Genomic DNA, 14,491 nt, shown 5'->3' with positions numbered 1-14,491 from the left:
GAGTAATGATGCTGAAAATTCAGCTTCGATCACAGAAATAAATTTCATTTGAACAGATATTCACATAGAAAACAGCTATTTCACATTTAAAAAATATTTTTAAATTTTTACTCCTTGATGAATTTTCCTTTTTTTATTTAGTGTTTTTTTTTTTTACTTACAGACTGGAGTAATGATGCTGAAAATTCATCTTTGATCACAGAAATAAATTACACTTAAACAGATATTCACATAGAAAACAGGTATTTAAAATTGTAAAAATATTTAACATTTTTTACTCCTTGATGAATTTTCTTTTTTTCCTATTTAGTTTTTTTTTACTTAAAGACTGGAGTAATGATGCTGAAAATTCAGCTTCGATCACAGAAATAAATTTCATTTGAACAGATATTCATATAGAAAACAGATGTTTTACATTTAAATTTTTACTCCTTGATGAATTTTCCTTTTTTTATTTAGTGTTTTTTTTTTACTTACAGACTGGAGTAATGATGCTGAAAATTCATCTTTGATCACAGAAATAAATTACAATTAAACAGATATTCACATAGAAAACAGGTATTTAAAATTGTAAAAATATTTAACATTTTTTACTCCTTGATGAATTTTCTTTTTTTCCTATTTAGTGTTTTTTTAACTTACAGACTGGAGTAATGATGCTGAAAATTCAGCTTCGATCACAGAAATAAATTTCATTTGAACAGATATTCATATAGAAAACAGATGTTTTACATTTAAATTTTTACTCCTTGATGAATTTTCCTTTTTTTATTTAGTGTTTTTTTTACTTACAGACTGGAGTAATGATGCTGAAAATTCAGCTTCGATCACAGAAATAAATTTCATTTGAACAGATATTCATATAGAAAACAGGTATTTAAAATTTTAAAAATATTTTAAAATTTTTACTCCTTGATGAATTTTCCTTTTTTTATTTAGTGTTTTTTTTTTACTTGCAGACTGGAGTAATGATGCTGAAAAAAATTCATCTTTGATCACAGAAATAAATTACATTTGAACAGATATTCATATAGAAAACAGCTGTTTTAGATTTTTTAAATAATTTTTTTTTTTTTTTTTTTTACTTATTACAAACTTTTGAATGGTTGTATATCACTATTTTAATATCAGCATATTAGAATGATTTCTGAAGGATCATGTGATGCTAAAGACTGCAGTAATGATGCTGAAAATTCATTTTGATCACAAGAATAAATTACATTTGAACAGATATTCACATAGAAAACAGATGTTTTACATTTTAAAAATATTTTAAAATGTATACTCCTTAAAATTTTCCTTTTTCTATTTAGTGTTTTTTTTACTTACAGACTGGATTAATGATGCTGAAAATTCATCTTTGATCACAGAAATAAATTACATTTGTACAGATATTCACATAGAAAACAGCTGTTTCACATTTAAAAAATATTTTAAAATTTTTACTCCTTGATGAATTTTCCTTTTTTTATTTAGTGTTTTTTTTTTTTTTTTTTTTTACTTACAGACTGGAGTAATGATGCTGAAAATTCAGCTTCGATCACAGAAATAAATTACATTTGTACAGATATTCACATAGAAAACAGCTGTTTCACATTTAAAAAATATTTTTACATTTTTACTCCTTGATGAATTTTCCTTTTTTTATTTAGTGTTTTTTTTTTTTTTTTTTTTTACTTACAGACTGGAGTAATGATGCTGAAAATTCAGCTTCGATCACAGAAATAAATTACATTTGTACAGATATTCACATAGAAAACAGCTGTTTCACATTTAAAAAATATTTTTACATTTTTACTCCTTGATGAATTTTCTTTTTTTCTTATTTAGTTTTTTTTTAACTTAAAGACTGGAGTAATGATGCTGAAAATTCAGCTTCGATCACAGAAATAAATTTCATTTGAACAGATATTCAAATAGAAAACAGCTGTTTTAAATTTAAAAAATGTTTTAAAATTTTTCCTCAAATAAATGCAGCCTTGGTGAGCAGAAGAGACTTACGACCGTTAGTGAAAAGCAGATCAGCATCAGAGTTCAGAACGACAAGGGTGTGAATAACTAAGGATTTGATCTACTTTCGTGTGTTTCGATGATCTTGTACCTTCTTCCTGGCCTGCTGCTCCTTTAGAGAGTGTGATTTGACATGTTTGCGCAGAGAGCTGGGGTCCGTGTAGCGTTTGGCACAGCCCTGGATCTGACACGCGTAGGGTTTCTGCAGAGACACAGCCTGTTAGTGCACAAGTCTGTGGCTCTTGTTTGCAGGTGTGTTGCGTGGGAGTGTTAAAGTGCGGATAGACTTGGGAAACCGTCTCGTAAGGTTTCCGGGCTCCACTCACCGTGTCGACGTGCGTGCGCTGGTGTTTGGCGCGATCGCTGGAGTTGCTGAAGGCTTTCTGACAGCCGGGGTGTTGACACACGTAGGGTTTCTCGCCTGTGTGGCTCCTCAGATGGATCTTCAGGTTCTCCAAGCGAGAAAACGCCTTCTGACAGCCCTCAAACTAAAGACACAATATGATAAGGTTAGACGTGTCACATTGAGCATTTAAACACCTTTTCCTAGACTACATGCAGTGGTGTAATGTAACTTTGTTACAGTACTTAAGTCTTTTTTGGGAGTATCTGCACTTTACTTGAGTTTTTATTTTTCAGCCTACTTTTACATTTACTCCACTACATTTCCTAATTAAAATGTGTACTTTGACTCTGATACATTTTCCAAAAGCATATTCGCTACTTACTTCAAAATAGTCAGAAGTCAGGATCTGGGTTAGAATTGTGAGATGAAAACTCGCAACTGTGAGAAAAGTTTTTTTTTTTTTTGCAAAAGTATATGAAAAAAAAATTATCTGCCAAAAGTATTGCATTCTATCTAGTTTTCTTTCTCTCGCCACTTTTTTTTTCCGTCACAAAAGTTTTTGTAAGCAAACAAGCAAAGCTAAGTTTTTTGTGAGCACAGTTTATAAACTCGCAATTCGGACGACTTTTCAGGAACTTCTGGCTTTTTCCCCCCTAGAATTGTGAGACAAAATCAATTCTGACTTTTTTTTCTCCGAATTGGGTGACATAAATTGACATTTGTGAGAAATAATGTCAGAATTGCAACAGAAACTTATAATTCAGACTTTTTTTCTCAGAAATTGATGATATAAACTCGCAATTTTGAGAAATAGTTTGCGAGTTTGTATCTTGCAATTCTGTTTTCTTGCAATTACAAGTTGTATCTCACAAATCTGACTTTTTTCCTCACAAATGCAAGTTTGTTATATAAACTCACAATTGTGAGAAATAAAGTCAGAATTGCAATATATACTCACTTTTTTTTCTCAGAAATTGAAGTTTTTTTTTCTTAATTTAGCAAAACTGCATGAAAAAAAAATCTCCCAAAAGTATTGCGTTCTATCTACAAAGGGTTTGCTCACAAAAATATTGCCTTTCCCTCAAAAAAAAGTTGCATTTGCATTGAAATTTAGTTTTCTTTCTTTCACCTCTTTATTTCCGTCAAAAAAGTTTTTGTGAGCAAATTCTTGGTGAGCAAAGTTTATAAACTTCTTTTCAGGAAATTCTGGCTTTTTTTCCCAGAATTGCGTGATAAACTCAATTCTGACTTTTTTTCCCGAATTGGCTGATATAAACTTACAATTCCGAGAAATAAATTTAGAATTGCGAGAATTCTGACTTTGTTTTTCTCAGAAATTGATATAAACTCACAATTGTGAGAAGTTTGTATCTTGCAAATCTGTTTCCTCGCAATTGCGAGTTTCTATCTCTTCTTTCTCCGAATTGGGTGATATAAACTCACAATTGTGAGAAAGTCAGAATTGCAATAACTCATAATTCAGACTTTGTTTCTCAGAAATTAATGATATAAACTCGCGATTGTGAGAAATAATTTTCCTCAAACATGCGATTTTGTATCTCGCAATTCTGTTTTCTCGCAATTATGAGTTTGCATCTCACAAATCTGACTTTTTTCCTCACTAATGCAAGTTTATATCTCTTCTTTCTCAGAAATTGATGATACAGACACACAACAGTGAGAAATAAAGTCAGAATTGCAATATAAACTCTTAATTCAGATTTTTTTTCTCAGAAATTGATGATATAAACTCGCAATTTTGAGAAATAATTTGCTAGTTTGTATCTTGCAATTCTGTTTTCTTGCAATTACAAGTTGTATCTCACAAATCTGACTTTTTTCCTCACAAATGCAAGTTTGTTATATAAACTCACAATTGTGAGAAATAAAGTCAGAATTGCAATATAAACTCAGAATTCTCACTTTTTTCTCAGAAATTGAAGTTTTTTTTTTCTTAATTTAGCAAAACTGCATGAAAAAAAAAATTCTCACAAAAATATTGCCTTTCCCTCAAAAAAAAGTTGCATTTGCATTGAAATTTTTCTTTCTTTCTTTCACCTCTTTATTTCCATCAAAAAAGTCTTGGTGAGCAAAGTTTATAAACTCGCGATTCTGACTTCTTTTCAGGAAATTCTTGCTTTTTTTCCCAGAATTGCGTGATAAACTCAATTCTGACTTTTTTTCCCCCGAATTGGCTGATATAAACTTACAATTGCGAGAATTCTGACTTTTTTTTCTCAGAAATTGATATAAACTCGCAATTGTGAGATATTTGTGAGAAGTTTGTATCTCGCAATTCTGTTTCTGTTTCTATCTCTTCTTTCTCCGAACTGGGTGATATAAACTCACAACAGTGAGAAATAAAGTCTGAATTGCGAGATATAAACTCAGAATTCAGACTTTTTTTCTCAGAAATTGATGATATAAACTCGCTATTGTGAGAAATAATTTTCCTCACAAATGCAAGTTTGCATCTCGCAATTCCTACTTTTTTTTCTCCAAATTGGGTGATATAAACTCACAATTGTGAGAAATAAAGTCAGAATTGCAATATAAACTCATAATTCAGACTTTTTTTTGTCTCAGAAATTTATATAAACTCACAATTGTGAGAAATAATTTTCCTCACAAATGCAAGTTTGTATTTCACAAATCTGACTTTTTTCCTCACAATTGCAAGTTTTTATCTCACAATTCTGACTTTTTTCTTCGAATTGGGTGATATAAACTCGCAATTGTGTGAAATAATTTTCCTCAAACATGCGAGTTTGTATCTCGCAATTGTTTTCTCGCAATTATGAGTTTGTATTTCACAAATCTGACTTTTTTCCTCACTAATGCAAGTTTATATCTCTTCTTTCTCAGAAATTGATGATACAGACTCACAACAGTGAGAAATAAAGTCAGAATTGCAATATAAACTCTTAATTCAGATTTTTTTTCTCAGATATTGATGATATAAACTCGCTATTCTGAGATATAATTTTCCTCACAAATGCAAGTTTATATCTCGCTATTCTGTTTTTCTCGCAATTGCGAGTTTGCATCTCACAAATCTGACTTTTTTTCTCACAAATGCAAGTTTATATCTCTTCTTAGAAATTGATTATATAAACTTGGAAATTGTGAGAAATAAAGTCAGAATTGCAATATAAATTCATAATTTAGACTTTTCTCCGAATTGGGTGATAAAAACTTGCAATTGCGAGATATAAACTCAGAATTTAGACTTTTTTTTTTCTCAGAAATTGATGATACAGACTCACAATTGTGAGAAATAAAGTCAGAATTGCAATATAAACTCTTAATTCAGATTTTTTTTTTTCTCAGAAATTGATGACATAAACTCGCTATTGTGAGAAATAATTTTCCTCACAAATGCAAGTTTGCATCTCGCAATTCCTACTTCTTTTTCTCCAAATTGGGTGATATAAACTCACAATTGTGAGAAATAAAGTCAGAATTGCAATATAAACTCATAATTCAGACTTTTTTGTCTCAGAAATTGATATAAACTCACAATTGTGAGAAATAATTTTCCTCACAATTGCAAGTTTTTATCTCACAATTCTGACTTTTTTCTTCGAATTGGGTGATATAAACTCGCAATTGTGTGAAATAAAGTCAGAATTGCAATAACTTTGTTTCTCAGAAATTAATGATATAAACTCGCAATTGTGAGAAATAATTTTCCTCAAACATGTGATTTTGTATCTCGCAATTCTGTTTTCTCGCAATTATGAGTTTGCATCTCACAAATCTGACTTTTTTCCTCACTAATGCGAGTTTATATCTCTTCTTTCTCCGAATTGGGTGATATAAACTTGCAATTGCGAGATATAAACTCAGAATTTAGACTTTTTTTTCTCAGAAATTGATGATACAGACTCACAACAGTGAGAAATAAAGTCAGAATTGCAATATAAACTCTTAATTCAGATTTTTTTTCTCAGATATTGATGATATAAACTCGCTATTGTGAGAAATAATTTTCCTCACAAATGCAAGTTTATATCTCGCTATTCTGTTTTTCTCGCAATTGCGAGTTTGTATTTCACAAATATGACTTTTTTTCCTCACAAATGCAAGTTTGTATCTCTTTTTTCTCCAAATTGGGTGATATAAACTCACAATTGTGAGAAATAAAGTCAGAATTGCAATATAAACTCATAATTTAGACTTTTCTCCGAATTGGGGATAAAAACTTGCAATTGCGAGATATAAACTCAGAATTTAGATGATATAAACTTGGAAATTGTGAGAAATAAAGTCAGAATTGCAATATAAACTTGCAGTATATAAAAAATAATTCAGAGTTTTTTCTTAGAAATTGATCATTATAAAAAGTTGCATTTACTTGCACTTTTACTTTCAATACTTAAGTACATTTAGGATTAAAAATATACCTTTTGTACTTAAGTGCAATGGATATCACATGCTTTAAGACTTTTACTCAAGTAATATTCTAAACGGTGACTTCAGCTTCTACCAAAGTGGTTTTCTGGTAAGATATCTGTACTTTTACTTAAGTATGGCTTTCAGGTTCTTTATACAGCACTGTCTACATGACACAGATTGACCAGGAGGGGTCAGTGTTTTGCTGCTCAAATGACCAGTTTATGTCTCATTCAATAAGCTCTCATCACTGCACACCGATTGTAAATGAACAGATTTGTAACTCTGGAGACTTTGATGCAATTTCACTCAAATTTCACTCTTGGCTTCTAGTCATGTGCCATTTCATAGTCCCTCCGCTTGTTTTGTGCCTTCTTCATTATATTGAACCAACACTATTCTGTGCAATTATTTTTATGCCTTATTAGATAAGCTAATTAAAATGGAAAAAATATGTAGGAACAATGATGATCTCTGGAGCTCAGTGTGAACTCTGCGGTCAGCCGTGCGACACCCTTAACGAGGCTTCGTACTTTCACGCTTAGTCATAGTTTTCAGGAATGTGTCTAAAGGTGTGCAATAGTTAATTCTTGATGATGTTGCCATTTCAGATTAGCATTTCTCATGTAAAACCATCATCAAAGGGGAGATGATATCAGCCAACCCCAAACTGTTGACCTATATGGCCTATATATGTGACCCTGGAGCACAAAACCAGTCTTAAGTCGCTGGGGTATATTTGTAGTAATAACCAAAAATACATTGCATGGGTCAAAATTATTGATTTTTCTTTTATGCCAAAAATCATTAAGAAATTAAGTAAAGTTCATGTTCCATGAAGATTTTTTGTAAAATTCCTACTGTAAACATATCAAAATGTAATTTTTGATTTGTAATATGCATTGTTAAGAACCTAATTTGGACAACTTTAAAGGTGATTTTCTCAGTATTTTTGATTTTTTTGCATCCTCAGATTTCTGATTTCAAATAGATGTATCTCAGCCAAATATATGTGGTCCAGGGTCACATATGGGGTTTTATTTTATTCAAATCGATTATTTATTTATTTATAAAACCATTTTTTTATTATGCATGTAAAGATTGTACAAAATATACATACAAATTAACATAAAACAAGCTGATCACAAAATAACTACAGAGCTCACACACACACACACACACACACACACACACACACACACACACACACACACACACACACACACACACACACATATATGTGACCCTGGACCACAAAACCAGTCATAAGGTTAAATTTGACAAAACTGAGATTTATACATCATATGAAAGCTCAATAAATAAGCTTTCTATTGATGTATGGTTTGTTGGGATAGGACAATATTTGGCCGAGATACATCTATTTGAAAATCTGGAATCTGAGGGTGCAAAAAATCAAAATACTGAGAAAATCACCTTTAAAGTTGTCCAAATTAAGTTCTTAACAATGCATATTACAAATCAAAAATTACATTTTGATATGTTTACAGTAGGAATTTTACAAAAAATCTTCATGGAACATGAACTTTACTTAATTTCTTGACCCATACAATGTATTTTTGGCTATTGCTACAAACATACCCCAGCGACTTAAGACTGGTTTTGGGTCCAGGGTCACATATATATATATATATATATATATATATATATATATGACGAGTATTGTAGGTGTTGAGAGTATTCATTTCTTTTAAAACAGTTTCTCTTTGCTTCCTCCTCCCCTCCACCTCCCCCTTTTACCAATAATAATAAGAAAATAATATTTTTTTTTGCTCACTAGAATACTGTCCGTAGATTTATTTCACTTACATTTTTAAATCAATTTATTTTAAGCTACTTTTTATTTTATTTAAATGAGTACTTTGTAAATCAATTTTAAATTTTTTTGTTTATTTAAATTATTTATTTTTAAACTTTTTTTTTTTTTTTTGGTCAAGTAAGTTTTATTGAAAAAACAAGATTTTGAAGATGAATTTGCAATCTCAAAACTAATTTATTTTAATCGTTTTTTGTTTTTTATTATATATACCACTCAGAAGTTTGGAATCAGTAAGATTTTTTATGTTTTTGTTTTTTTAAGTCTCTTATGCTTATCATTTGTTCCATTTATTTTATCAAAAATGCAAAAAAAAATATTATGAAGTATTATTGCAATTCAAAATAACAGTTTTTTATTTTAATATACTTGAAAATATCATGTATTTCTGCGTACAAAAATGAATTTTCATTAGCCATCCAGTCTTCAGTGTCACATGATCCTTCAGAAATCATTCTAATATACTGCTTTATTATCAATGTTGGAAACATAACATTTTTGGATCCTGTGAGACTTTTTTCAGGATTTTTTGAAGAATAAAAATGTAAAAAGAACATTTATTCAAAATAGAAATCTTTTCTAACAATATAAGTCTTTACTATCACTTTTTATCAATTTGACATCCTTGCTGAATAAAACTAATCATTTCTTTCAAAGGAAGAATTAAAGAAAAAAATTACTCAAAACTTCCCCAAACTTGAAAGGGTAGTGTATATTGCTACAAAAGATTTCTATTTTTAATTAAATGCTGTTCTTTTTAATGTTTTATGCATCAAATAATCATGAAAAAAAGTATCACGGGTTCCAATAAAAAAAATAAAAATAAAAAAATAAGCAGCATAGTATGATTTCTAAAGTATCATGATAGATAGACACTAAAGACTGGAGTAATGATGCTGAAAATTCAGCTTTGCATCATAGAAATAAATTCTACTTTAAAGTATAATGAAATAGAAAACCATTATTTTAAATTGCAGTAAAATTTCACAATATCATCAAATAAACGCAGCCTTGATGAGAAAAGTCTCCTTTAAAAAGCATTAAAAATCTTACAGATCCCAAACTTTTGAGTGTTGTATATAAATATGTATATAAAAACATTTCAATATTTATTGCACAAGTTGTAACATCAAAGGCTTGACTGTTGACCTTAATTCAATGACATCACGACGATTTAGCAGTGGCCTCATCTTGGAGGAATGTGACATTCCGGATCTTTGTCCTTTCTAACGTCCTGACAGGAATGCCAGTGGATACCAGAAACCACTGAGCTGTGAACAAACGTCCTGACCTCATTTATTTTTCAGAAATACGGTTTCGGAATAAATGATTACCTACTCAAAATCATCCGAAAACCACTTCAGCAATAGCTGGAATTCCTTTGGCCGGAGCTCATCTTATATAAGTTGGACATTAATAGTGTGTTTTTGTCAGCATGTTTTGATTGCTTTATAATGAAGTGGTTATTTTAGTAGATATCAATAGCAGTACTGTATGTGGGTGTCATTTAGAGACTTTAATCACGAAGCTCGTGTTGGTCTTTATTTAAATTGAATTTATATTTTAAAGCTGAATTGACGTGGGTTTTTTTGTGAGAACAGGACAATCTGTACTTTTGCTTCTGTTGGATTGTTTGCAGGTTTGTCACTAATAGACAGGAATTCTGTTCTTTTTTTCCTCTCTTCTTTGCTTTGGCAGAGCTGGCGTTCGCTCGTAAATCTCAGCAGAGGAATTCTGCTCCACACTGGCATTTGGATGTGTTTGGTACTCGAGGTTTGTGCCTCGTCACATGCTGTTTGTTTGAGCCGCTGAGTGTCTGGGATCTGGATTAATCGCGATTGTTTCTAAAAGCGGCGGGAGAAAGACATGGCCATTGTGCAGTTTCTTCACGTACGCAGATTGTCATCTTTCCAAAATCCTGCCTGTTCCCGACTTATAAATAATGATCGCAAACAAACATGAGTGATAGTAAGTGCTAACAATGAATCTTAATTAGTGGCGTTAATCTCCAGTGCGGTTTGAACTATTTGAAAACAAACTTCAGTGTGTCCTGCAGCTTTTGTGATAGACAGAGAGATAGAGATAGATAATTGATGAATACATGGGTAGATAGACAGTAACCTGTAGGTAGACAGATGGATTGACAGACACAAGGATAGATAGATGATAGATAGATAGATAGATAGATAGATAGATAGATAGATAGATAGATAGATAGATAGATAGATAGATAGATAGATAGATAGATAGATAGATAGATAGACAGACAGACAGACAGACAGACAGACAGACAGACATATAGATAGATAGATAGATAGATAGATAGATAATCGATGAATACATGGGTAGATAGATAGTTGGGTAGACAGATGGATTGACAGACACAGGGATAGATAGATAGATAGATAGATAGATAGATAGATAGATAGATAGATAGATAGATAGATAGATAGATAGATAGATAGATAGATAGATAGATAGATAGATAGATAGATAATCGATGAATACATGGGTAGATAGATAGTTGGGTAGACAGATGGATTGACAGACACAGGGATAGATAGATAGATAGATAGATAGATAGATAGATAGATAGATAGATAGATAGATAGATAGATAATCGATGAATACATGGGTAGATAGATAGTTGGGTAGACAGATGGATTGACAGACACAGGGATAGATAGATAATTGATGAATACATGGGTAGATAGATAGTTGGGTAGACAGATGGATTGACAGACACAGGGATAGATAGATAATTGATGAATACATGGGTAGATAGATAGTTGGGTAGACAGATGGATTGACAGACACAGGGATAGATAGATAATCGATGAATACATGGGTAGATAGATAGTTGGGTAGACAGATGGATTGACAGACACAAGGATAGATAGATAATTGATGAATACATGGGTAGATAGATAGACAGTAACCTGTAGGTAGACAGATGGATTGACAGAAACAAGGATAGATAGATAGATAGATAGATAGATAGATAGATAGATAGATAGATAGATAGATAGATAGATAGATAGATAGATAGATAGATAGATAGATAGATAGATAATCGATGAATACATGGGTAGATAGATAGTTGGATAGACAGATGGATTGACAGACACAAGGATAGATAGATAGATAGATAGATAGATAGATAGATAGATAGATAGATAGATAGATAGATAGATAGATAGATAGTTGGGTAGACAGATGGATTGACAGACACAAGGATAGATAGATAGATAGATAGATAGATAGATAGATAGATAGATAGATAGATAGATAGATAGATAGATAGATAGATAGATAGATAATCGATGAATACATGGGTAGATAGATAGTTGGATAGACAGATGGATTGACAGACACAAGGATGGATAGATAGATAGATAGATAGATAGATAGATAGATAGATAGATAGATAGATAGATAGATAGATAGATAATCGATGAATACATGGGTAGATAGATAGTTGGATAGACAGATGGATTGACAGACACAAGGATAGATAGATAGATAGATAGATAGATAGATAGATAGATAGATAGATAGATAGATAGATAGATAGATAGATAGATAGATAGATAGATAGTTGGGTAGACAGATGGATTGACAGACACAAGGATAGATAGATAGATAGATAGATAGATAGATAGATAGATAGATAGATAGATAGATAGATAGATAGATAGATAGATAATCGATGAATACATGGGTAGATAGATAGTTGGATAGACAGATGGATTGACAGACACAAGGATGGATAGATAGATAGATAGATAGATAATCGATGAATACATGGGTAGATAGATAGTTGGATAGACAGATGGATTGACAGACACAAGGATAGATAGATAGATAGATAGATAGATAGATAGATAGATAGATAGATAGATAGATAGATAGATAGATAGATAGATAGATAGATAGATAGATAGATAATCGATGAATACATGGGTAGATAGATAGTTGGGTAGACAGATGGATTGACAGACACAGGGATAGATAGATAATCGATGAATACATGGGTAGATAGATAGTCAGACAAATGGATAGTAGGGTAGATAGATGCATAGATAGATAAATAAATAGTTGGGCAGATAGAGAATTAGATAGATAGATGATTGTGGGGTAGACAGATGGATAGATATATAATCAGGTAGATGGATGGCTGATAGATAGATGGATTCAGAGCTTGTTTCTTATCTTGTCTGGTCCTTGTTCCTACAGACAGAAGACGACTGATCTGGGACCGTTTGTCTCTGACCAGAAGCCCCTAAGCTCTCTGACAAGAGTCATTAAAGTCAGAAGTAATAACTACAGCTGCCCTAATTACCAGTGAATCATTAAGGAGCTAAACTACACCTTAACCATCCCAGCTGTCCTCTGGCTCACAAACACCAGCCACAGAAAGGAGTCGATCAATAAGCATTCGGATCAGGCCTGCTGGGAAAACAGACGGCCACGCAGTGCCAGACGTCCAGCCGTGTCCAGGCGTGTCTGTGCACTCGAGGACCTTTCACATGGACTTTATTTAATAAAGCTCAGAGCCCTGTTGGCCGAGCCCTGAATAGACGGCAACATGGCTCCAATGTGCCGCTCAAAGTCACAAGCGGCCCCTGACAGGCCGTGGCAGCACGCCATGCGCCGTCGCATAATGACAGCGAGTGCCAGCAGTCGAGCGAACGTTCCTCCGCGTGCCAGCGCTTCAGCATCACCCAGACAACTACAACTTTTCATTATCATTTATTTAAGGTTAGGAAACGCCAGAGATTAATGTTTCTTGACAGGGTCCGTTATTTAAAGTGATAAATTATTGCATTCGCTCATACGATAAAGCAGAACGTAAGGCCTTTATGTTCTTTTGTGGGTTTTGAAGCGAAAGGTCGATCAAAATCGTAAAGTTAACAAAGGCAGCTGGAAACTGGAGGATGAGGAATCACTCACATGATCAAAACGAGTGAAACTCGCTGTACTTTAGCTGTGACGGGCGTTTGAAGCTCTATTGTTTGAGATCGGATCTGTTAAACGGTTAAAAGCTCTGATCCCATTTCGCATGAACAAAGAGCGTTTTCTTAAGAGACAGATTAGAGTCGTTTCCATCCTTACAGCTGTTGAAACCGCCAGCATTCTTGGCAGATCTGATCGTGATGAAGATTGTATTAAGTGACTAAGAAAACAACAGAGTTTCAGGTTTGGCATCCATGCAGCATGTGCTAATCAGATTAGCACAAACACAGCCAGAGGCATCAAGCATAACAAGTGGTATGTGCTAGCATGGCACAGGGATAGTATCATAATAATATTCTATCATACTTAAAGTTTACCAGTTTGTGAAAAAAAAATCCTTAGCATGGTAGTCAATACCATGCACTTTTTATTAGTGTACGGTGTACACACTCATACATTGCAACGGTGTTTGGGGTGACGGGTCTGTACTATTAATATGTTTGCTGAGTGTTTTCTTCTAGTGTTGTATGAAAAGTAGTGGTGGGCCGTTATCGGCGTTAACGTGCTGCGTTAACGTGAGACTCTTATCGGGTGATAAAAAAATATCGCCGTTAATCTATTCTCAAAGTTGGGTTGGGAGCTGGGTCTAAACTACGCAAGATATGATGACTTTCACCTTGATATTTTAGCGCGGATGACGTATACCTAGTAGAATTGCACTGTAGGAGGCGAGAACGAGTCTTCAACTTCTGTGAAATTACCACATCAAATGAGACGTGCAAACATGGATGCAGTTATGAAGCCGCTTCAGGGCAGGTGTGTTGCTAGACCCTTTTTACTGGGGCACGTGCCCCAGTGAAAATCTGCTGTGCCCCAGTAAAATCTCAAGTTTGAGTTATAATTTACTTTGATAATCCCGAAATAAAGACATTAAACTATATGCAACAACT

At 32.7% G+C, this 14,491-nt stretch overlaps 1 protein-coding gene across 1 annotated transcript in view; it reads right to left on the bottom strand.

The window, feature by feature from the left end:
- The window catches only part of glis3 (GLIS family zinc finger 3), a 58,456-nt gene that overhangs the window by 28,733 nt on the left and 15,232 nt on the right, over positions 1-14,491 (bottom strand). The window contains exons 5-6 of the mRNA XM_073830184.1: positions 2,337-2,498; positions 2,102-2,212 (exon numbers count right to left, since the gene is read on the bottom strand). Of these exons, the coding sequence (XP_073686285.1) occupies positions 2,102-2,212; positions 2,337-2,498 (273 nt within the window). The remainder of the gene's footprint in view (positions 1-2,101; positions 2,213-2,336; positions 2,499-14,491) is intronic.

Source organism: Garra rufa, chromosome 23 (genome assembly GCF_049309525.1).
Source record: "Garra rufa chromosome 23, GarRuf1.0, whole genome shotgun sequence".
NCBI lineage: Eukaryota > Metazoa > Chordata > Actinopteri > Cypriniformes > Cyprinidae > Garra > Garra rufa.
Note: the sequence above shows the minus strand (reverse complement) of the source record. Positions and strands in the feature narration are given on the sequence as shown.